Below are 24130 nucleotides of genomic sequence, written 5' to 3' on the forward strand. Positions count from 1 at the left end.
CATACTTATGTTGATGCCAAAACGAACGCGACCTCTTCGTGGCATCGTAACAAATTTTAATCTGTAATTGAGCACTTTATGTGAAACACACATAACGTTTTCACTGAATAAATTTCAATAATTTTTTTTTGAGTAGCCGGAATAAAGAAAGCAAACGACAAATTTGACAATTGAAAAACAAAAGGAAAAAAGTTGAAAAAAAAATGTTTGTATGAAAAAAAGTCCAATTTTCCGACTTTTCCTAACGAAAAGGATACGGTTTTTTTATTTCTAAACTTTCCTCGATCCACAGCGAACAGCCTCTGAAAATTTCATCAAGATTGGTTCAGCCGTTCCGTTTGTATGGGAAAAAGAAAAGGGATCTTTTTAGGGGTTTTCCGGCAATTATTCGGATCTTTTTCGCCATAAATTCATTGATCTCTTATAATTTTTGTAGCGCCGAAAGAAGTCATTTGAAAAGACGAATTGTACTCTTGTATATGATTTAAAAAATGTTTCGATTCTGGTGATGTAAATTAATAATTGTAATGGTTCAGGAGGCGGTTCAAATTCCGGCAATTTTACTTTCCCGTTAGCGCAACACATTCCAGCCGTTTCACCCGAGATAACATGGGCATATAACATCCATCATTCCAGTATATCCATGTACATTATAGTCGATTGAAAACACGACGTAATCATATTCGCGTAGGTCTTGCTGGATTTCTTGCATGATGAGCTTCTTCAAATCTATTTCGTGGACGTCGCACTGTACTTTGTGATACTCTTTGTGACAACACGCCCCGAGCATTTCGAGTACGTCGACCTATGTTTGATTTTGGACGTGTCGGCATTTTCTTTAAACTAATTTCTTATATGATCACTTCGTTTGAAACACACATAAAGCTTTCGCTGAATAATTTTCAATAATTATTCTTTTAAATAACCGGAATAAAAAAGCAAACGACCGAAATTGAACGATTAAAATAATTTACAAATCAAAATATTGAAAAACAAAACAAAAAAGAATTGTATGAAAAGTCACTTTTTGGAAATTTCCAATTTTTCGACTTTTCTTTATGAAAAGTATATGGTTTTTTTATATCTAACCCTTTCCAGATCCACAGCGAACAACTTCTGATTTCATGAAGATTGGTTCCGCCGTTCTCGAACGTTAGCGTTACATATGTACATATGTATACATACGTAAAAATATATACGTTTGTATGGGAAAAAGAAAAGGGGTGTTTTTAGGGGTTTTCCGGTAACTTTCGTAATTTTTTCTTACCTAAGAACCTTCTCCTCATAATAACAAAAACAACAAAAAAAAAATCAGCCAAATCGGTTCAGCCGTTTATGAGTGATGAAATTACAAAGAAAGTGGCATTGATTTTTATATACTTATATAGATTTTGTAGCATGTAGTTCGGTACCAGTATTGATTAAAATTGGTTCACCTTTAAGTTCGGAAAAAAGTCTTCACTCGATTCTGGGAGACTGTTCGGGGGTAGAAAGGGGAGGTCTACATTGGTGAAAGGTGAATGCGTTGAGAAGTGTGTGGGAGCGCCATTATTAAATAATGTCATTTTGTGGTTTATTGTAAGGTTTTCAATTATCAAGCCTCTTGCATTTGATTTGGGAGAGCCCCAAAGTGGATTCCAAATATTGAAGGTGCCAACTCATAAGACAGGTTTGAGAAGCTGTTTATACATATACCTTAGGTCAGTTTCGTTAAACGCTTGTTGGGGAGGAATTGTATGTATTGACTATACAAATTGAATGATTAACTTTTAATTTCATTGTTATGGTTGACAGTGTTGAAGTTATATTAAAAATTTCGTCGATATGTATCTTTTAACTAGTGTACCAACTCCTTGCTTGTTAGATTGTACTATAGTATGTTGTGTAAATTAAAAAAGTAGCCAAAGTATTGTTTGGGGTAAGATTATTTTTTTAAAATATCTTATTGGAATCTGAGTCTCTTGAATACATATTACATCAGGGTTATTTTCTTTGATAAGTATCTAATTGCACATAATGGTAGTCGCTCCATTCATGCTCCACTGAATAATTTTTCCTACTAAGTAAGATAAGACTTTATAATTTAAATTTTGCTCGAAAACCCGTTCGGTACGTGGCGCCAATTGGATATTCCAAGTGAAGCCAGGTCCTTCTCCACTTGGTCCTTCCGACGGAGTGGAGTCCTTCCTATTCCTCTGCTTCCCCCGGCGGGTACTGCGTCGAATACTTTCAGCGCTGGAGTGTTTGCGTCCATCCTGTCAACATGACCTTGCCAGCGTAGCCGCTGTCTTTTAATTCGCTGAACTATGTCATGTCGTCGCATGCATCGACATACAGCTCATAGTTCCATCTAATTCGACATTCGCGGTGGCCAACGCGCAAAGGAACATAAATCTTTCGCAGAACTATTGTTTCGAAAACTCGCAATGTCGACTCATCAGATGTTGTCATCGTCCATGCTTCTGCATTGCCCATCGAGAGAGAACTTTACTTCTCAATTGCCTACTTAGTCCGAAGTAGCACCTGTTGGCAAGAGATATTCTGCGTTGGATTTCGAGGCTGACGTTGTTGTTGGTGTTGATGCTGATGCTGGTTCCAAGATAGACGTCTGTTTGTTTGATGACGGGAGATATTTCGTCTTGCCCTCGTTCACTACCAGACTCATTTGCTTTGCTTCTTTGTCTAACCTGAAGAAAGCAGAACTAACGTCGCGGATGTTGAGGTCAATGATATCAATATCATCAGCGTATGCCAGCAGCTGTACACTCTTAAAAAAGATTGTATCTGCTCGATTAAGTTTTGCAGCTCAAATTATTTTCTCCAGAAGTAGGTTGAAAAAGTCACACGAAAGGGGCTCGCCTTGTCTGAAACCTCTTTTGGTTGCTGCTCAACCAGCAGCAGATTGAAGAAGTCGCACGATAGGGAGTCGCCTTGTCTGAAACCTCGTTTGGTATCGAACGGCTCGGAGAGGTCCTTCCCGATCCTGACGGAGCTTTTGGTGTTGCTCAACGTCAGTTTATACAGCCGTATTAGTTTTGCGCGGATACCAAATTCAGGCATCGCGGCATGAAGTCAACTTATTTTCGTGCAAGAGAAGAGGTGGTGTGTGTCGATTCTCTTTTCACGGGTCTTTTCCAAGATTTGGCGCATAGTGAATACGCCATACGATAATGCGAAACATTGTAGTGAGTACATACTAATTAGTCTAATGTCACATGCTCTTAAGATATTTCTAAAAGTCATTCACGCCAGAATATATAAGAAATGTGAAGAGTCAATGGGTAAGACGCAATTTGGCTTCAGAGAAGGTCTTGGAACACGCGAGGCATTGTTCTGTATGCAAGTCTTGGTTCAAAGCTGTAAAGATGTCCAAAAAGATGTATTTTTATGCTTTATTGATTATGAGAAAGCTTTCGACACCATTAAACACGATAAACTTATGTAAATTCTTCATTCCATGGGAATAGATGACAAAGAGATTCGTTGCATAAGAAATCTGTATTGGCAACAAACTGCGCATGTAACCATCAATGGTGATATAACCGAAGAAATATCTATTTCACGAGGTGTAAGACAAGGATGCATTCTGTCACCCTTGTCATTTAACATATATTCGGAAGTAATATTTCAAGAATCGGTAACCAGTATTGATCAAGGTGTGAAAGTTAATGGTATTTTCATAAATAATATACGCTATGCAGATGACACTACACTTATAGCCGATAGCTTGATGGGATTACAAGAACTTGTAAACCGAGTTAACTTATGTAGTGACGAATATGGCCTACGCATTAACATAAACAAGACGAAGTACATGATTATTAGTAGGAAAAACATATACAATGACACACACCTCATGATTAATAACAATCCAATCGAAAGAGTTAAAAATTTCAAGTACCTTGGTTGTCAGATCAATGAAAGTTGGGATTGTTCAAAAGAAATAAAATGTCGAATCGAATTTGCGCGAACAACTTTTCTCAAATACAAAAACATATTATGTAGCCATGACCTCAACAACACAACCAAAATACGTTTTTTAAAATGTTATGTTTGGACAGTACTTCTCTATGCGATGGAAACGTGGACTCTAAAAATCACAGATATGAACAAGCTAGAGTCTTTCGAGCTATGGCTTATTAGAAGAATCCTAAAAATCCCATGGACAGATCCAGTTACAAACAGTGAAGTTTTGAGAAGAGTGAACCGCAATAGAGAGTTGTTAAGGACTATAAAACAAAGAGAAGCAGCCTACCTAGGACATATTATGAGGCACTCTAAGTATGAGCTCCTACAAATAATTATCCAAGGAAAAATTGAAGGAAAACGGGGTATTGGCCGTAAACAACTTTCGTGGCTTCGAAACATTCGACAATGGACAGGAATCCAGAACATTGGCAACCTTATAGATGTGGCGAGAGATAGCGAGAAATATGCTGCGATAATTCAAAATCTGTGATATTTTTTATTTTTTTCTTTCAATATGCAATATATAGTATATATTTAACATGTAAACAATACATTATTATATTAATATTAAGCTTATTAATATTGTACATATTATTAAATGTTATATGATCACCAATATTCGAATGCGAATTGGCAAATAAAGAAGAAGAATATCTTGTCAATTGTTGATTTTCCAGGTCTGAAGCCACACTGATAAGGTCCAATCAGTTTGTTGACAGTGGGCTTTAATCTTTCACACAAGACGCTCGATAGAACCTTATATGCGATGTTGAGGAGGTTATCCCACGGTAGTTGGCGCAGATTGTGGTATCTCCCTTTTTGTGGATTTGGCAATTTGGAGACACTTAAATTCCAATCGTTGAGCATGCTTTCATCCGACCATATTTTACAAAGCTTATACATGCTCCTTAGCAGTTCTTCGCGGCCGTGTTTGCTCGGCCGGCAATCCATCGGCCCCCGCCGCTTTGTTGTTCTTCAGACGGGTGATTGCTATTCGAACTTCTCCATGGTCGGACAATGGAACGTCTGCTCCATCGTCATCGATTGAGAATCGGGTTCGCCTTCTTCTGGCGTTATGCAATCATTGCCATTCAGCAGGCTGGAGAAATGTTCCGTCCATAATTTCAGCAGACTTTCGGGTTCTACAAGAGTATGCTCCGGTCTTGAAATCTTCTGTTAGTCGCCGCATTTTTTCGTAGAATTTTCGAGCATTATCCCCGTCAAGCTCTTCATAATCATGCATTTCGGCATCTCTCTTTTTCTGTCTGCAAATGCGTCTCGCTTCCCGCTTCAACTCTCGGTATCTATCCTATCCTGCACGTCTTGTGGTCGATCGTAACGTTGCGAGATAGGCAGTCTGTTTTCTCTCCCCTGCGACACGGCAATCAGAACACTGGAGACGTGTTCCGTCTACCACAACATGATGGATCTGCTGACGACCAGGTGGCTTGATGTATTTTCATATGCTGGAATCTAGTACTACAGATAACCATGTTTCGGGCCGCGGCGAAGTCGATCAGCCTCAACCCATTCGTGGATGCTGAATTTACCGACTGTTGCGCCAGAGATACCTTATTTACCCACCCTGGCGCTAAATTCGCCAAGCACGATTTTGACATTGCGGCGGGGGCAACTCTCATAGGTGCAGGTGATGTCAGCCACACACATCACATTGTTTCACAAGGACATCAACCAGCTGGGCAGCGGCACCTTTCCAATTAAGGGACCAGACATTCCAGGTGCATGCCCTTAAATCGTAGTCCTTATTTCGTTTGCCATGGTCATCATAAAAAGGGGGTTTCTCTTCCGAGGCTTTTTGTTCCTTTTCATTGGGAGTGTTTTTTACGTGGAGCGCACAACCCTTTGTAGGGGACATTTCGCCTTCTCACTTTAGCTCGCCTTTAAACGGATATTCTTAGGCTACCCAGAAGATACTTGGTCAAAGACCGGAAGACGTGAGCTGCTTGAGCCATATGTAAAAGAATCGTTTCTGGCCACTTCCAAGTAAAAGGCGATCAAGGACTTTCCTAAATTCCTAAAGCAGGTCACCAGGGAAACAATGGAGCATATCTTGTCCCGCAATAAGCAAGACTACGCTGTAAGCATCTTTGGTCCCAACAGTATGATACAATGGAGGAGGTATCGATAGTGAGTCCGCAGAGTCTGTTAAAATTCGCGTCAAGCGCAGGCATCGTAAACGATGACCACTTCTCTATGACTTAGTAAGTGAACTCCATCTGGTATCGCAAAGGCCTAAACTAGTCTACAGGGTTTGTCCGGAAAGTAATAGGATTGAGTCGATTTAAAAAATTGTATTAAACCAATCGTTACAATTCTTTAAAAACTTTCAAAATAGGCTCCTTCTGCGTCGATGCAGTGCTGCCAGCCCGATTTCCAAGCATTGAAAACGTCATGAAAGCCATTCTCCGGAATATCCTTGAAGCCGGTGCATGCCGCTTGGATCCCCTCGGTCGTCTCAGAATACTTGCCTTTTCAGGCAAGGCAACAAAAAAAAGTTCGGGGAGGCCACATCTGGGCTGTAGGGCGGCTGCCGAAGCGTGGAGATGCCGGATTTCTTAAAATAAATACGAAATATTTAATTTGTTAAAATTTGAAATTAAATAGATTTTATTAAAGAAACAATGGGTACGTCCGAGAAACGTAATTGTTACAGCAGTACAGCAACTGACAAAAATTCAGAGTTGCCGATTTTTTGCATAATTTGCACCTAAAAAGTTGCTGTAGAACCGCTGTTGCTGTTCGAGTCGCTTAATAATTACCACAGTGCTGCAATCCTGTTATGATGCTCAGCTAATACTTAATAATGCAATAATTATCTCGCGAAGAACGTGTAATAATGTTGATTAAAATTTAAGAAAATGCATGTGCAAAAAATGTGCTATAAATCACAAACATTTAATCTTGTGTTTCGGGAACTCGAGGTCTTTTTGCTCTCCGCCTCCGTGAAAAATTTGAATGGTACACTGAACTAAAATAGTCCTTGTTAAGAATTTTTGTGTTTGCTACATTTGGACGAAATCAGACAATAACCATGCCCACTTCCCATATTGCACAATTTTCAATTTCACTTGATTCGTTTATTTTCCAGTACACAAATCAAGAATCAATTAATATAATAGGATAAAACTTTGCACGAATAATGTATTTAGTATATACCACCTTATGTACAAAAATTGTTTAAAATCAATAAAAACTGTTCAAGCCGTTCGTTGCCGAATATTAAAAACCCCGGTGCCTATAATTGAATTTTGATCGAAACTGTCGGTCAGTGTGTGATATATATATCAGAAATTAGGGGATCATTCTTTTCTTATAATGGTACGTATGTGTGTCAAAATTTTTTTGAATCGGACCAATACTTCGCTTAGCCCCCATGTACTTGGTATCAAGATTTTCGAACTTCCGGGTGACTTTACAGCTTAAAATATTTCCCTGTCTTTAATTCTTGCAAGTTGCAAGAGTATAAAATGTTCGGTTGCACACGAACTTAGCGCTTCCTTACTTGTATAAATTACTTTTACTTCTCCACCTGGTCCTTCCAACGGAGTGGAGGTCTTCCTCTTCCTCTGCTTCCTCCGGCGGGTACTGCGTCGAATACTTTTAGAGCTGGAATATTTTCGTCCATCCGGACAACATGACCTAGCCAGCGTAGCCGCTGTCTTTTAATTCGCTGAACTATGTCGTTCCATCTAATGTGATATTCGCGTGGTCATCGCGCAAAGAAACATAAATATTTCGCAGAACTCTTGTTTCGAAAACTCGCAATGTCGACTCATCAGTTTTTGTCATCGTCCAAGCCTCTGCACCATATAGCAGGACATGAATAAAGAGTGACTTATAGAGTTTGGTTTTTGCCCGTCGAGAGAGAATTTTACTTCTCAATAGCCCACTTAGTTCGAAGTAGCACTTGTTGGCAAGAGATATTCTGCGTTTCTTTGCTTCTTTGTCTAACATGGAGAAAGCAGAACTAACGTTAGCGGATGTTGAGGTCAATGATATCAATATCATCAGCTTATGCCAGCAGCTGTACACTCTTAAAAAAGATTGTATCTGCTCGATTAAGTTCTGCAGCTCAAATTATTTTCTCCAGAAGTATGTTAAAAAAGTCACCCGAGAGGGAGTCGCCTTGCCTAAAACCTCTTTTAGTATCGAACGGCTCGGAGAGGTCCTTCCCGATCCTAACGGAGCTTTTGGTGTTGCTCACCGTCAGTTTACACAGGCGTATTAGTTTTGCGGGGATACCAAATTCAGACATCGCCGCATAAAGACAGCTTCTTTTTGTCGTATTAAAAGCAGCTTTGAAATCGATCTCTTCCTAGATTTGGCGCATGGTGAATATTTGGTCAATTGTTGACTTGCCAGATTTAAAGCCACACTGATAAGACCCAATCAGTTTGTTGACGGTGGACTTTTATCTTTCAAACAATACGCTCGATAGAATCATATATGCGATGTTGAGAGGCTTATCCCACGGTAGCTGACGCAGATTGTGGGGTCTCCTTGTCACTTAAATTCCGATCGTGGGCATGCTCTGGTCCGACCATATTCTATAAAGAAGCTGATGCATGCTTTTTATTAGTTTTTCACCGCCGTATTTGAATAGCTCGGCCGACAATCCATCGGTCCCGATGAAGGAGCTAAAGGCCATCCCGAAAAGTGTTTCGAGGACTGGAAAAATCGTTGGCATAAATAAATTTTATCTTGTAGGGACTAGCGACAAAATCAATATTGAAGAATAATTAAATATTTTTCGTTTTATTTACAATTTCCGGGTACATAGTCACAAAACAAAAACCGAATCAAAATAAACATGTCGATAATAATGATTAAACCTTTTATAATTCAGGCATAGTAAAAGAGAGTGTAGAGTGTAGGTTTATATCCTGTACGAAATATATACTAGGCAAGAGATGCCTGCCGGTGCGATTGGTGCTCCATTTGCTCACCCCAGACAACAAAAGTGCTGTTGGGGTTATTTAAGCAAATTTTAAAGGAGTTTCTGTGTCGTTTCTTGACTGTCCACGAAACAAAGATCCGGTGTTCACACCAGAGACCAAGTAAAGTCGAAACAGTGGACTTCACCCTGTAAACTACATGGGCTACCTGGAGAAAAACAAAGCGGTAGCAGGGTTCATTTGAGTTCTTTTAACTTGGCTACGCCCAACTTCGCCACGGTTAAACTCATGGATTAGGCCACGAGCTGCTGCTTATTCAGCAATATCTCACAGATTTGTGCGAAGTGTCTGAAAAGCACTTAATATTTTTATACAAAGCATGGCTTAAAAGAAATTCAGTGTTTTTGTAAATTCATCTTTAAGAAAACCAATTTGATATTATATTAATGATGTTAATTAATTAATTTATTATATGTTCGTTACTACTTTCGTGAATAATTTAATTATAATATGAAAAATTTGTATTGTTTCTCAAGTTTAAAAATACTACTATTTTTACAGGTTAAGGATGCCGAAGATTGTTACAATACTGCTTTACGCTTGTGCCCAAATCATGCTGATTCCCTTAATAATTTAGCCAATATCAAGCGAGAGCAAGGATATATTGAAGAAGCCACTCGCTTGTATCTTAAAGCGCTTGAAGTATTTCCAGACTTTGCCGCTGCTCACTCCAATTTGGCTTCGGTATTGCAGCAACAAGGAAAATTAAAAGAGGCTCTAATGCATTATAAAGAAGCTATTCGTATCCAGCCAACTTTTGCGGATGCTTATTCTAATATGGGTAACACACTAAAAGAGCTACAGGATATTAATGGGGCGCTACAATGTTATACACGTGCGATTCAAATAAATCCCGCATTTGCTGATGCTCATAGTAACCTTGCAAGTATACACAAAGATTCAGGCAATATTCCTGATGCTATACAGTCATATAGAACCGCCTTGAAATTAAAACCAGATTTTCCCGACGCCTATTGCAATTTAGCTCATTGTTTACAAATTGTATGTGACTGGACGGATTATGATGCTCGAATGAAGAAACTTATCAGCATTGTAGCAGATCAATTAGAAAAAAATCGTTTACCTTCTGTACATCCACATCATTCAATGTTATATCCATTGTCACACGAATTCCGCAAGGCTATAGCAACGCGACATGCAAACCTTTGCTTAGAAAAGATTCATGTCCTCCACAAACCCGCATACAAATTTTCACGGGAGTTGCCCACTGATGGTAGATTGCGCATTGGATATGTAAGCTCAGATTTCGGCAACCATCCTACCTCTCATTTAATGCAATCAATCCCAGGACTTCATGATAAATCCTGTGTTGAGATTTTCTGTTATGCTTTAAGTTCAGATGATGGGACAACGTTTAGATATAAGATCATACGCGAGGCTGAACATTTCGTAGATTTGTCTCAAATTCAGTGCAATGGTAAAGCTGCTGATCGCATTTATTCGGATGGAATTCACATATTAGTTAATATGAATGGATATACTAAAGGCGCTCGCAACGAAATATTTGCATTACGCCCCGCTCCAGTGCAAGTTATGTGGCTAGGATACCCGGGTACTAGTGGTGCAAGTTTTATGGATTATATCATTACCGATTGTGTTACCAGTCCTCCGGAACTTGCTTCACAATACAGTGAAAAGCTGGCATATATGCCTAATACATATTTCATAGGTGATCATAAGCAAATGTTTCCCCATCTCAAAGAACGTATTATAGTTTGCGATAAACAACAAACATGTGTAGCTGATAATATTGCCGTCATAAATGCAGCAGATTTATCACCGTTAGTAGAGAGTACCGACGTCAAAGAAGTGCGAGAGATAGTAAATGCCCAGAAACCTTTAGAAATTACACATAAAGTTGCAGAATTACCAAGTACTACCCAAATTGTATCTATGATTGCCTCCGGTCAAGTTCAAACATCTCTTAATGGGATTCTTGTTCAGAATGGGTTAGCTACTACCCAAACAAATAACAAAGCTGCTACTGGGGAAGAAGTACCACAAAACATTGTCATTACAACTCGCCGACAATATTTATTACCTGACGAAGCAATAGTATATTGCAACTTCAATCAGTTGTATAAGATAGACCCACAAACTTTACAATCTTGGGTATCGATTTTGAAAAATGTGCCAAATTCAGTGCTATGGCTGTTGAGATTCCCTGCAGTTGGAGAACAGAATATTAAAAAATCTGTCGAAGCATATGGTGAGTTGGAAATATACATACATACATTTATTTTATTGATGTTATGAATAAATGTTTTACGCAGCGACCGTAACTGTTATGAGGAAATGGGCAAAAAAGTTTAAAATTATTTAGACAAGTATATTTTCCTCACAAAATAATCGTTATAAATCGATATTTATTTTTTGCTTACAAAACAAGAGTTATTTAACAACAGTTATTTATTGCTTTTATAATAATGATAATTCACCGCATAACTGTTATTCTGTGAGCAATAACTAACTGTTGTCAAATTACTTTTATTTTCTAAGCGAAAAATAAAAATTATAATTAAACGATTATTTTGTGAAGAAAGAATAAAACTCAAATTTTAAAAGGTTTCTGTTTCTTCATCATATATATCCGACCCTTGCTTCATAATGATTTTATTAGTCAAAAATTATGCAATAACTCTTATTTTCTGTCCCTGGTTTTATCAGTAAATTTCAATAGTCGTTTAAATTATTGGATTTTTAAATAAGAGTTTAGACTGTGCTTAATATTAGAAACAAATTAAATTCCAAACCAAAACAACCACACCAAAGCCGCTCAAAAATCAAGGTGATGCTACTTGTTTATATTCGTTATTCGTAGTTTGGTTCGGTGGGACAGACGGTCAACAAGGAGTTCAATTTGGCCGTATTGAAGCGTTTGCATTATTAAGTGTTTTGCGTTTTATTTACAATTTCCGGGTACCTTTTTGTCACAATGTACACAAAGTATAACCATACACCAACCAGAAAAAGTTGACATTTCCTAATTTTGCAAAGTAATTCATTAATAAACTAATACTAATATTTTCCTTAGGCTTCGGAAACGAACCAATTATTAATTCGTTAACTAATTTCGATCGACACAAAATAATATTCTTAGTTTATTACATTAATTCTTAATCGAATACAACTCGAGTTGAAACCGAAATGCAACTCTGCGGGTTCTTGTCCGCGCTGTAAATTGAATAGAATAGGCCACATAATTGTGAGAAGGCGAAGAACGTTGTGACCATTCTCAAGAAAGCCCCAAGCATTTCGGGGGAGGAAGGCTGGCTCCTCAGAATCTGTCGTACGCATGACGAAGAAGAAAGCTGGGCTAACGACATACAAGGTACTGAAAGTTCCGATAGAAACGCCGTAACGAAACCGAAAACGAGCTAAGAAGCCAACGGATGATTTTGTTAAGAAATTCGATTGATGCATAATGGACAACAAGAATTACGTTTTAGCTGACTTTACTCAGCTAACTGGACACAAATTCTAGAGGAAATATTGTTGAATCAAAGCTAAGAAGTTACAAAATGCAAAAAATTTCTTGTGTGGCAGGCAATTTGCATCGGGTACAATCAGCAGCGAAATACATGTGAAGTAATGTTTAGAAAAGAGACTGCTCCAATTTTTAAGCCATCATGAAGTGTCCATGTTTTTTGGCCCTACTTCGCTTCATGTCACTGTAGCAAAACAATCTCAGAACGGTTCCAGCAAAATGGAGAAATTTTAGGTAGTACCTAAAAAGCGAATCCACATAACTGTCTAGAACTAAGGCCAATGGAGAGATACTGAGCTTTAGTAAAAAGAGAGATGAAAGGCACCAAAGACCTTCAAGACTTTAAAAGAAAGTGGTATTCAGCAACTATGAGAATATCGGACACTACCCTAAAAAGGCTGGTTGACGCGGTTCCTGAAAAATTAAAACTTTTTATTATTAAAACATAATTATTGGTTTAGGAGAATAGAGTCATGTGTAGAAGTTCACGCACGTGAGGAAAGCTCTCTGATTGCCATTTGCTCGGGAGTGGCCAGAAATGATTCCATTACATATGACTCAAGAAGGTCACGACTTCCTGTTCTAGACGAAGTATCCTCTGGGTAGACAAAGAACATCCGTTTGAAGGCGAGCTAAAGTGAGAAGGCGAAACATCTCCTCCGCAGGGTTGTGCGCTGGGTTTGGGACCCTCCACGTAAAAAAACGCACCCAATGGAAAATATTAGTCAGGCTGGGATGAGCGACTTCCCTTTTGATGACGACCATGACAAAAGAATTAAGGATTACGATTTGAGGGCATGCACCTGGAATGTCCGGTCGCTTTATTGGGAAGGTGCCGCTGCCCAGCTGGTTGATGTCCTTGTGAAAATAAAGGCTGACTTCACCGCCGTCCAAGAAATGCGATGTACGGGATAAGGACTGAGGCACGTAGGTCCTTGTGGCATTTACTACAGTGGCCATATAAAGGAGCGCAAATTCGGTGTGTCATTCACCCCGGTGGATGAACGTCTAGCCACAATCCGCATCAAAGCGAAGTTCTTCAACATATCGCTGATTTGCCTCCACGCCCCGACGGAAGAAAATGACAATGAGACCAAAAATGCCTTCTATGAGCGCTTGAAGCGCACCTGTGAGATCTGCCCCCGCCACAATGTCAAAATCGAGCTTGGCGACTTTAACGCCAGGGTGGGCAAGGAAGGTATCTTTCGCACAACAGCCAGTAAATTCAGCCTCCACGAGATAACATCCCCAAATGGGTTGAGGCTCACCGACTTCGCCGGGGCCCGAAATATGGTTATCTGTAATACTAGATTCCAGCATATGAAAATACATCAAGCTACCTTGCTGTCTCCGGATCGAAAAGCCACCAACCAGATCCATCATGTTGTGATAGACGGAAGACACGTCTAAAGTGTCTTAGACGTGCGTACGCTCCGAGGTCGTAACATAAACTAGGACCACTATCTTGTTGCAGCCAAGATACGCACCCGCCTCTGTGCAGCAAAAAAGCGCACATCAACAAACACAAGAAATGTTCGACGTCGAGAAGCTGCAATCAGAATAGACAGCCGAACGATTTTTTACTAGACTTGCACTCCTGTCTCTGAAAGCACTCAGTTTAAGGGAACTGTGGGACAGCATTTTAAGTTCCTTACGTACAACTGTAAACGAAACCATTGGTTTTCGAAAAAGGCAAAAGAACAGCTGGTATGACGAGGAGTGCCGTGTCGCAGCGGAGAGAAAACAGACCAACGTTTCAATCGACTACAACACGTGCGGGATGGGATAGATACCGAGAGTTGAAGAGGGAAGCGGGACGCATTTGTAAACAAAAAAAAAGAGAGCCCGAAATGCGTGAGTGTGAAGATCTTGACAAGCTGGGCGACAGGGGTAATTCTCAAAAATTCTACGAAAAGATGCGGCGACTAACAGAATCTTCCACAGTTTTTTAAATCTTATATACAATTTTTAAATAAAATATTTTAGTTTACCATTATAATCGAAATACTAATTTAAAAGATTTTATCGTTTTTGTAGCGGACAATTTTATTCGGCACAGTCTTTAGTAGCCGTTAGGCAAAAGCGAGTTTAGTAGCTTAGTTTTAGTTGAGCTAGCCTTATTTGATTTTTCTTGCATTAAATTATTTGGTCCAATTGTAGTCTGGCTTCACGACAATAGAGCAGTATCATAGCCCTAAGTAGCAATAAATACATTTTCAGTATACCGGAGCAGATGTAAAAATTATGTAAAGTACAGGACTAAGCATTTTTTCCTGTGGCACTCCAGCATTCATGCATCTAATGTCACATAAAGTCACCTATTTTTTAAATAGGACCTAAAAATTAGATAATAATATATTTAAGAAGAGTCTATTTTTATTTATACGAGGTTTGTTTAAAAAGTATCACGAATTTATTTATTCATGAATATCTATTTCCTTACGAAATGTGTTTGCACGGTTTATTCCGCACAAATTGACTTACGACCAAAAATTGCTCAGAATCGAACATTCGAAGATTGATTATTTGACCAAAAATCACCATTAACCACTCCCCGTATTCACCTGATATGGCACCGTGCGACTGCTTCCTTTTCGAAGAAATGCAAATGCCCACGAAAGGAAAGCGTTATGCAGACGTAGAGGCCATCCAAAGGGCTTGCACAGGCATACTGTCGGCCATACCGGCCAAGGAGCTAAAACACTCGTTCGACATGCTTTTGGACCATGCAAAAAGCTGTATTCAAGCAGAAGGAGACTATTTTGAATAAAATAAATTGATTTTGTCAAAAAAACCATTTGTTCTGTTTTTTTAAGTCCAGTTTACTTTGGAACGCACCTTGTATTTAACTCTGAGGTTGCAATGTAGGCGCGCTACCGATCTGTTTTGGGAGTATTATAGTTTTGTTCACATAACGGTTGTTTGTAAGTCCTAATATAAAAGAGAGTTTTAAATCAGATATAGGGTTATATATAAAAAGTGATGGGTGACAAAAATAAATATATAAGTCTGTCCGTACAATTCGTGCAATATTAATTACATTAAAAATATAACATTGACAATATATGAAAACAATCTTGGTAAACTATTTGGCAAAAACCAAAATAAAGATAAAAAATCAGGTATAATTCCATTGTACGCCCACAAAATGGCGGAAAGTCGAAAACTATAAAGTGTCATAATTAGCCTTAAATAAAGATACTAAAATGAAATTTGAACAAAATCGTACATAGTTTTTAGGCAAATATTATGGAATATATTTTTATAAAATCGGGCGTGGAAACATTTAATAATATATGTAATACGGAAACTACTATAGCTATGTGGACAAAACTGATTACAAGTTAATATTTCAGGCATTTAAATAAGTTCAAAATATGGAAGAATTTTATAAAAATATTGCCCACCTAAAGTTATAAATTTTGAAAACACTAAAAGTGCGTTAAGCGACTAACAAAGCACGTCAGAAACACTAAATTTTACGGAAGAATATTTGCAGGGGAAGCTGTACCCAAGTTTTTTTTTAGTAGCAGAATATTTGGCGTGGCCCACCCGATGGACCAAAGTGCCTAATTTCTCAGTAGAACTACTATGACCGTTTGAAAAATGAAATTGGTATATAATATTTTCTTAACAATGATGACATGTACGAAATATATCCAATCGGTTCACACCCACGCCATTCTTCCAATATAACGCTATTTTGAATTCCATCTGATGCCTTCTCTGTATAATATATAGTACAAGGAACCTGATTTAGCGGAATAAAAATAAATTACGGTATTTGAAAAATATTAAATGTATAATGAAATCTCGATTATCACTTTTCATGCGAGAGTATAAAATGTTGTGAACGAACTTACCTTCCTTACTTGTTTTCAAATAATATTTACCTTAATAATATTTGTTGTGAAATATTGTTGTAAAAACTTACAATGTTCATGAATATATTAATATTGTATGATTAAACAATATACAATTTAAATAATTCTGCATTAAATACTATAAATTCCTATACAATAGGCTAGACTTATCAAAGAGTTATTTCATGCAGATTCAGCAATAAAGTACTGATAACATCGGCTGCTAAAATTTCATATGCTTACATGTGTAAATCAGGGTCTACATCAGGGCCGCTGAAATTTTGAAAAATTATCACAAATACAAGGCGGAATTGTTACATCTTACATCTAAACGTTCTATTTATTAAAATAATCTGTAAGGATATTTGTATGAATAAGATATTATTGACGAAAATAATGCCATTTATTTAAACTGATTTTCCAATTATGCTAGGCCCACTAATAATTTACATGGACAAAGTGAAATAATTGTTAGTACTTATTATGAGCCTTAGTCCTGATTTAGATAAAATAAAAATGTATTTAAGAAATACTTAAAAAAGATGGAGGTAGAAATTAGTATTACCCATATTTTTATTGATGTAAAAAAAGTTAAAAAAGTATTCATATATTTTTTCTATTTTCTAGGGTTGTCTGGTGATCGCGTAATTTTTTCGAACGTAGCAGCGAAAGAGGAACATGTCCGCCGCGGCCAATTAGCAGATATCTGTCTTGATACACCGCTTTGTAATGGGCATACTACTTCTATGGACGTTTTGTGGACGGGAACGCCTGTGGTGACTTTACCAGGAGAGACATTAGCTTCAAGGTATATGTTTTATAGTGGTCGGTAAATTAAAGGCATGCTTGCTGTTCTAGATTTTTTAGAATATGTTGGTACATATGCCTGTATAAAATATTTATTCTACGCATGTATTTGTGTTCATAGCAGATAACGGCCAACGTTAATAGAAAACAAGATTATTGCAACATGTTGCTACAAATTATAATAGTTCTAATCGAAAACCTTTAAAAGGCTCCACAATAAAGTGCAAGACTATTATTTAGTACAACGAACTGCATTAAGAATCGGCATCGACTGGTCGATAATTTTTTAAAAAGGGTGCGCGTCCTTGCCCTCTATTAACTTTATTGTAAATAATATACACTTAGCAGCAAACCGGTGCATACAGACGTAATTCAGTAGCATAAAAATTCGATAAAAATGTCATCGCAGTGTTTATTTAAGCCTTATTCTATATTTCCGCCCTAAATTAAATTATTGTACTCCAAATTATCGATAATTAACGGTAACACGTCTCGTTTGTTGAGCAATTGGTATAATTCCGAATTTTTTTGATGTTCCGTTAAGTAGATTTTTTAGTTTTAAGAATTATATTTCTTATAAGTGATAATGCATACAAAGGGGGAAAAAATTGACATTGGATAGGGAAAAATCATTATAAAGAAGGAACAACTTCCTGAGAAATAAGAGCGACTGACACCGACACATTCCTCAGTACAACGAGTAATTTAAAACTTAAAGAAAAATGGGGTCTACGTTTCCCGGCCGACCACCTTTACACACATGTCGCGATGTTTTGCAGTAAGTACAATGAAATCTTAAGCTGACAACTAGGAAATTTTCGGAAAATATTAAGCAACTGTTTTCTGTCTGTTAGCACTGCTGTGCTGTTCAATGAAGTTTAAAATAATCGAATTTCCTCAGCCGTATTGCACGAAGAAAACCTTTGATATCATTGGTTAATCGACAGAAGTGACTTACCTATGCAAAGGAATATGTAAATAATTCCATTGAATTCTGGAAAAAGTACTTTTTACGAACAAAAGTAAGTTCTGTATTTTGAAGGAAGAAACAAGCAGCTTGTGTGGAGAAAACTTGACACAGCCCACCATATTAAAAATTTGTAAGCAAATATTAAAAATTTGAAAGCAACTGTAAAACATGGTGCAGGTGGAGCTATGGTTTGGGATTGTACACATTTAGTCGAAAATTAATTTTTCGGAACCTACTCGACTTATTTTAACCAAATTCAGTAAAAAAAACACGCCTACTTCTCATACTACTGTGTTCAACTTTAAAGGTGAATTTTTAATTTATGCTTCGCGTGTTTTTCGAATCGTTAAATTTTTTTTCTGTAAGTTGGTAGTACTGTTAGTGACATCTATGCTAAATTTCAATTCAAAATATTCATTAGTATTTGAGATACACATCGTTTTGTGAGGCTCTAAAAGTGAATTCTTCGTTTTTTATAATGTCTGAATTTTTTGTACAAAGAAGTGCGATAATTCACCATCTCATACCGCACTGGTTATTCGTGTTCATTTCGCAACATTTTCAACTAATAACGAGCCGCAAGCACCGCATTCGTCTGATTTACATGCGTGTAACTTCTGCCTATTCAGAAAATTCACACGACCACTCCAAGGACACAGTTAATACTAAATTGAGGATATCAAAAGTGTAGGTTGTGAATCGAAGACGGCTCTGATGGTCATTACGACGGAGATTTTTTCAAGTGCTATGATGACTGAAAAATTCGTTGGCATAAGTGTTTTGCAGCTGGAAGAGAGTACTTTGAAGGAGATGAAATGGACAAAATTGTATTCAAACCCCCAGATACCGAATATGTGAACCTCTGTCCTATTGCAGACTTCTATTGGAAAAATAGCTAAAATCTGCTTAAATAATTTGGGAGCAAATTTTTTCCTGGTAATAGTATGTATGCTGTACTATGTCCAAAATAAGTTGAGTCGAATCAACAATTGCCTTAGCCTCCATATACCAAATAGATCCGATTGACTTTATAACGCATATGTCGCCCAGTATATGATATATTTATAAAATTAAGTGAGCTTGTTTTCCTAATAACGGTGAAAACGTGCCCTAACCCCAATATAACTAAAATCAGGCTTTACGAAGATCTAGTTGACATTACTCCTTATATCAATATCAATGGAACTCAAATAGCATCTTTAATTACTTTTAATTTAATAATATGTTGTAATGCAAAAACCAGGTATCTCCCATATACCGAATATATGATTTGGCTTTATACCGTATATATTGGTCAATATGTAAGATATCTTATCCGAAATTATGTGAAATTGGTTCCCGAGTTAGCCAAACTCCCGTATAATATATATACTATATAATGATTTCCTTTATTCAAACAAACCTTATGCCGAATATGTCCGTCAGTGTATGAGTTACATATTTATAAAATTGCTGGAAAATATGTTCTCGGGTATACCTAGGTAATTTCAGAAGCTTGTGCAATAGGCTCCGACCTGCTCTCAATATATCTTAGGTAGTGTTATCCGAGTTCCCACCTGCCTTTTAACCGTGTAGGTTGGTCAACATGTGTGATATTTTAATGAAATTAAGTGGAGAAACTTTCTTATGGTGGTTTAGCGCTTAATAAGAATGGAATTGGTTTAGCGTTTAATATGAATGAAATTGATTTAGACCTTAGACTAAGCTTCATATCCCTAATGTAATAAATCCAAATCCTTTGGTAGACGTTTTGTACATCTTCTCAATATATTAAATTAAGCCACTTTGATTGAGTTTAGGTCAGATATGTCTTATTTGAGGATGGTTCTAATATAATGAAATATTATGAGACTAATTTAGTCTAAGAACTATAGAACACATAAGGATAGACTTCAACACAAATATGTATGTATGTAAACCCCACTCAATTTGAAGTGGTTTTTTTTTCGAATTCATATACTTTAAAATGATTGGAGCAGATTCTGGAATTTTTGCTAAAATCTTCATCGCAAGAGATGTAGCAGATCTGCTTTAAATCCTCATTTTTTAAAAATCTCAAAAGTATATAACCTACATATACTTGTATACACTAAGACGGGTCAATTTGTGTTCATTAAATTCGCGTTTGTGGGAAATGTTCTACGGTTCATCAGGAACAACTTTGCCTAAGTCTAAAACCGGTTTCGAGCCAGCGGATTTTAAGTCAAGTTTAATTTTTTGAGATTATAAAAATTTCTTCGTTATGGGATATATGAAAGAAATTTAATACATGGGTAAAGCTTGTGATTCTTTGGATCATTTGTTGGATTGGAGAAAATCCCACTACTGTGCCCAAAAAATAAGGTGACATTTGAATTTAAACTGCGCGCGTCGAAGGATTTGGAGAATTGTTTTTTTTTTTTTTTTTTTGTTTTTTTTAGGTTGGTAGTACTGTCAGTCATATTTATGTCAAATTTCATGTCAAAATATTCATTAGTGTTTGAGATACGTGTCGTTTTGTGAGCTGCTAAAAGTGAGTTTTTCGTTTTTTGCGATGTTGAAATTTGTTGAGCAAAGAATTTGCATTAAATTTTGTTTACGGAATCAATTTTCTGCTGCGGATACGTTGAGGATGGTGCAGAAAGCCTTTGGTGATTAGACTATGTCTAAAAAAATGTTTACAAGTGGTATAGTGAGTTCCAAGCCGGCCGTGAACGTGTCGAAGACGAAGAGCGTCCAGGGCGACCATCAACCTCAACCGACGAAGCTCACGTTCAACAAATCAAAGATTTGGTGTTGAAAATCCGTCGATTAACAATTAGAGACCTTGGTGATCAAGTTGGCATATCGAAAGGCTCAGCCAATACCATTTGAAGGATGTTTTGGGCCTCAAGCGCGTCAAATCTCGACTGGTACCGTACTTTACTTTGAAGGAGATGAAATTGATTTGGAAGAATAAATAAAGAATTTTCAAAATAAATACAATGTCACCTTATATTTTGGGCACAGTATATATCTTCGAGTTTAATTTACGAATGCGGGATCAACTTTAAAAATGTTTAATAAAATACACTTAAAACCTATTTTATGTTGTTCGTAGTTGTCCAATTTTCTTTACGTTAGTTGACGACAACAGTGAAGATTCACTTTTACATTATATGTGTATATATGTATGTGGAAGTCGCAAATGTTTTTCTTCTTGTTTTGTTAGTAACGCTGAATATTTGAGCCAAACATTCATCATTTGAACATCATATTAAAAGTGCATCTACATCTTTCTGGACTTAACAACAAATATATGCGACTTGAATCTGCAAATAGTCACTCCGTTTTTGTGTCCACAAATTATAGATATTAATTTGCAAATATCTAGCAGAGGGCGAACTATTTCTGCTTAGTAGGTATGTAGGTAGGCCATCATTAGAGGAATACCCAGCAAAAAAAGTGTTGTTCTGCAATGTACCAATCTATGCTTAAAAGTTTCTGCTTTGTGTTCATAATAAACTCAAACCAAATTCAACTTGGGTTGGAAACAACCTATGGCGAAATTATAGTCCGTTCTGCCGTGCGGTTTTCATGTATATCACAAACTACTATCTACTTGTGTGTAAATTCGTTATTTAATGATGATACGAGGGCTGCTATATATATTTCTGGCCTAATAATGAAAATTGGAATATTTATCAACGAAAATGGTTTTATTGTTTTTCAAAATATTCTCCATCAAGATTTATACACTTTTGCATGCGCTCAAACCAATTTTCGAAGCACTTTTTCCACTCCGATTGAGACACCTCCAAAACATGATTTTTGAATACTTCAACAGCATCTTCTGGCTACGAAAATCGTTGACCACGCATTATTTCCTTGTTGTGTGGGAATAAAAAGTAGTCATTGGGTGCCAAGTCAGGGCTGTACGGCGGATGACCCATCAATTCGACGTTTTGGCCGGTCAAAAAGGCGCTGGTTTGAGCCGATGTGTGAGAGCTCGCATTGTCATAGTGCACAATGATTCGTCTTCTCTTGTCCGTTTTTCGAATTTCTCCGAAGACTTCAGGCAAACAAATGGTGGTGTACCACTCAGAATTGACCATCCTACGTTGCTCAAGCGGAACAGTCGCCACATGAACAGTTTTGCCGAAGAAACAGGCGATTTGCTTCGAAGTGCTTCTTCCACGAACAACTTTCGTTGGATTTGGCTCGTCTTGGAAGACCCACACGGTCGATTGCTGTTTTGTTTCGGGCTCATACGCATAGATCCATGATTCGTCACCTGTGATGATCTTATAAACGTCTTTTGAAGCACCGCGATCGTATTTTTTCGGCATTTCTTTACACCAATCCACACGAGCCTTTTTTTGAGCGATTGTCAAATTGCGCATGCCTCTATCTGAAGGTATGTTACATGACGGTCTTGCATTATCAGTTCACGTACGGCAGATGTTTTCTGGCACAACGGCTGCTTTGGACGACCTTCAGAATTCGTCTTTGAGCGAGCGTCGGCCACGATTGAATTCGTTGTACCAGTTTTTAACAGTGCTATAGGATGGTGCTTCATAGCCATACAAAGGTTTTAGTTCATCGATGCACTCTTGTCGTGATAATCCACATCGAAAGTTGTGAAAAATGATTGCACGAAAATGTTCACGAGTTAATTCCATTTTTTGGCCGAGATGAATTTTTTAATTCCGTGTAAATAAAACAATTCACGATTAAATGACAAAACGTTCTGAGTGATGTTATGCTAAAAAATGTCAAACTTTCCAATGGAAATGTGAGATTGCACCTGGCAACACCTAGGCCAGAAATATATATAGCAGCCTCCGTATAATGTGCGGTGCGTCCCATAGCCTTGGTGTAGGCGACTAAATAAGGACTTACTGGCAATGTCAACACCAAGTAAACGCAAGACCCGCCACATCAACACTGAAATACAGGATGACCAACTACTTGAATCGGATAAATTCCCAACGATGATGAAACTTTCGGAGACACAAATTCGAAAACTTCAAATGACAATGACAATTATAAAATGTATACAAATATTGTTTCTTATCTGCTAACTATTACTAGCCAGCAAAAGTTCTGCAGGAAAATCGTTTCTGAACCTATAAAAACAGCAGAAACTAGCAAAATTGTGCACATGTTGTAAGCTTAAAAAATTGAGAAACCTGCAAGTTTCCGTTAGTGCAATTAACAGCATATTACATTATATATTTCAATCATTTGCTTTGATTTTGTTTATTTTCATTGTTTAATTTTCGAGTGTTGATATGAAATGATTGTAAAAAATAACATTTCCATATTTTCTTGCTAGTTTCAGCTAGTTTTTCGTTTCTTTTTCGTTATTTGCTCTTTGTGAGAGTAACTTGCAATCTTCAGTTATGTGCTGAGCACATAGAGAGCGACAAGACATGAGTGCACGACAGTGAACTGTAAATGGCTTCGTTAAGCCTGCTACATGGACATTTGTAAGACGGCAGCGACATGTCAAACAACAAACAACACAGCTGTTCATTTTGTATGTACACAATTTCGTTGTTGCCATACTAATACCTTTCATTTCAATGAAATTTTAATACATATTTTGTTCAACGTCAAATTTTTTATGCAAAAAATAAGTATTTATTTGTTTTAAAATAACAATTGTTATTACAAATGATATAATAGAGCTATTTTATGCTTCTTTTTGTAAAATAACGTCAGCTTTGTTAGAGCTTTGAATAATTTTACATATTAGTGACATCACTCCTCTCTACTGTCGTTAGCAAAATTAGAAATAATTTTAATTTAGCGAGACCGACAACCGAGAGCCTGCTGTCGTGTAGTCGTGCAGCTGTCCATAACAATGTGTGTATTTTAATACTTGAGCGATGTGGTTTGAAGTCTCGAGTAATCCACTTCTTCATTAGCGTTTGGGTACTTATGAGTCATTTGCAATATTTCTATTTTATACAAGTATATACGTATGTTAATATATGTGTATATTCCTAAAGCAGCAAAAAGTTTAAACATACGAAAACATAAATACATGCCTATACACTTTTGTATGAGAAAT

General features: G+C 37.2%; 1 protein-coding gene across 2 annotated transcripts in view; it reads left to right on the forward strand.

Moving 5' to 3' along the window:
• LOC126756547 (UDP-N-acetylglucosamine--peptide N-acetylglucosaminyltransferase 110 kDa subunit) overlaps positions 1–24130 on the forward strand; it is a 118020-nt gene that overhangs the window by 93439 nt on the left and 451 nt on the right. For both annotated transcript variants that reach the window (XM_050469687.1, XM_050469688.1), the window contains exons 8-9: positions 9447–11175; positions 16944–17124. In XM_050469687.1, coding sequence (XP_050325644.1) covers positions 9447–11175; positions 16944–17124 — 1910 coding nt within the window. The remainder of the gene's footprint in view (positions 1–9446; positions 11176–16943; positions 17125–24130) is intronic.

This window comes from Bactrocera neohumeralis, chromosome 4, assembly GCF_024586455.1.
Source record: "Bactrocera neohumeralis isolate Rockhampton chromosome 4, APGP_CSIRO_Bneo_wtdbg2-racon-allhic-juicebox.fasta_v2, whole genome shotgun sequence".
NCBI classification, from domain to species: Eukaryota; Metazoa; Arthropoda; class Insecta; order Diptera; family Tephritidae; genus Bactrocera; species Bactrocera neohumeralis.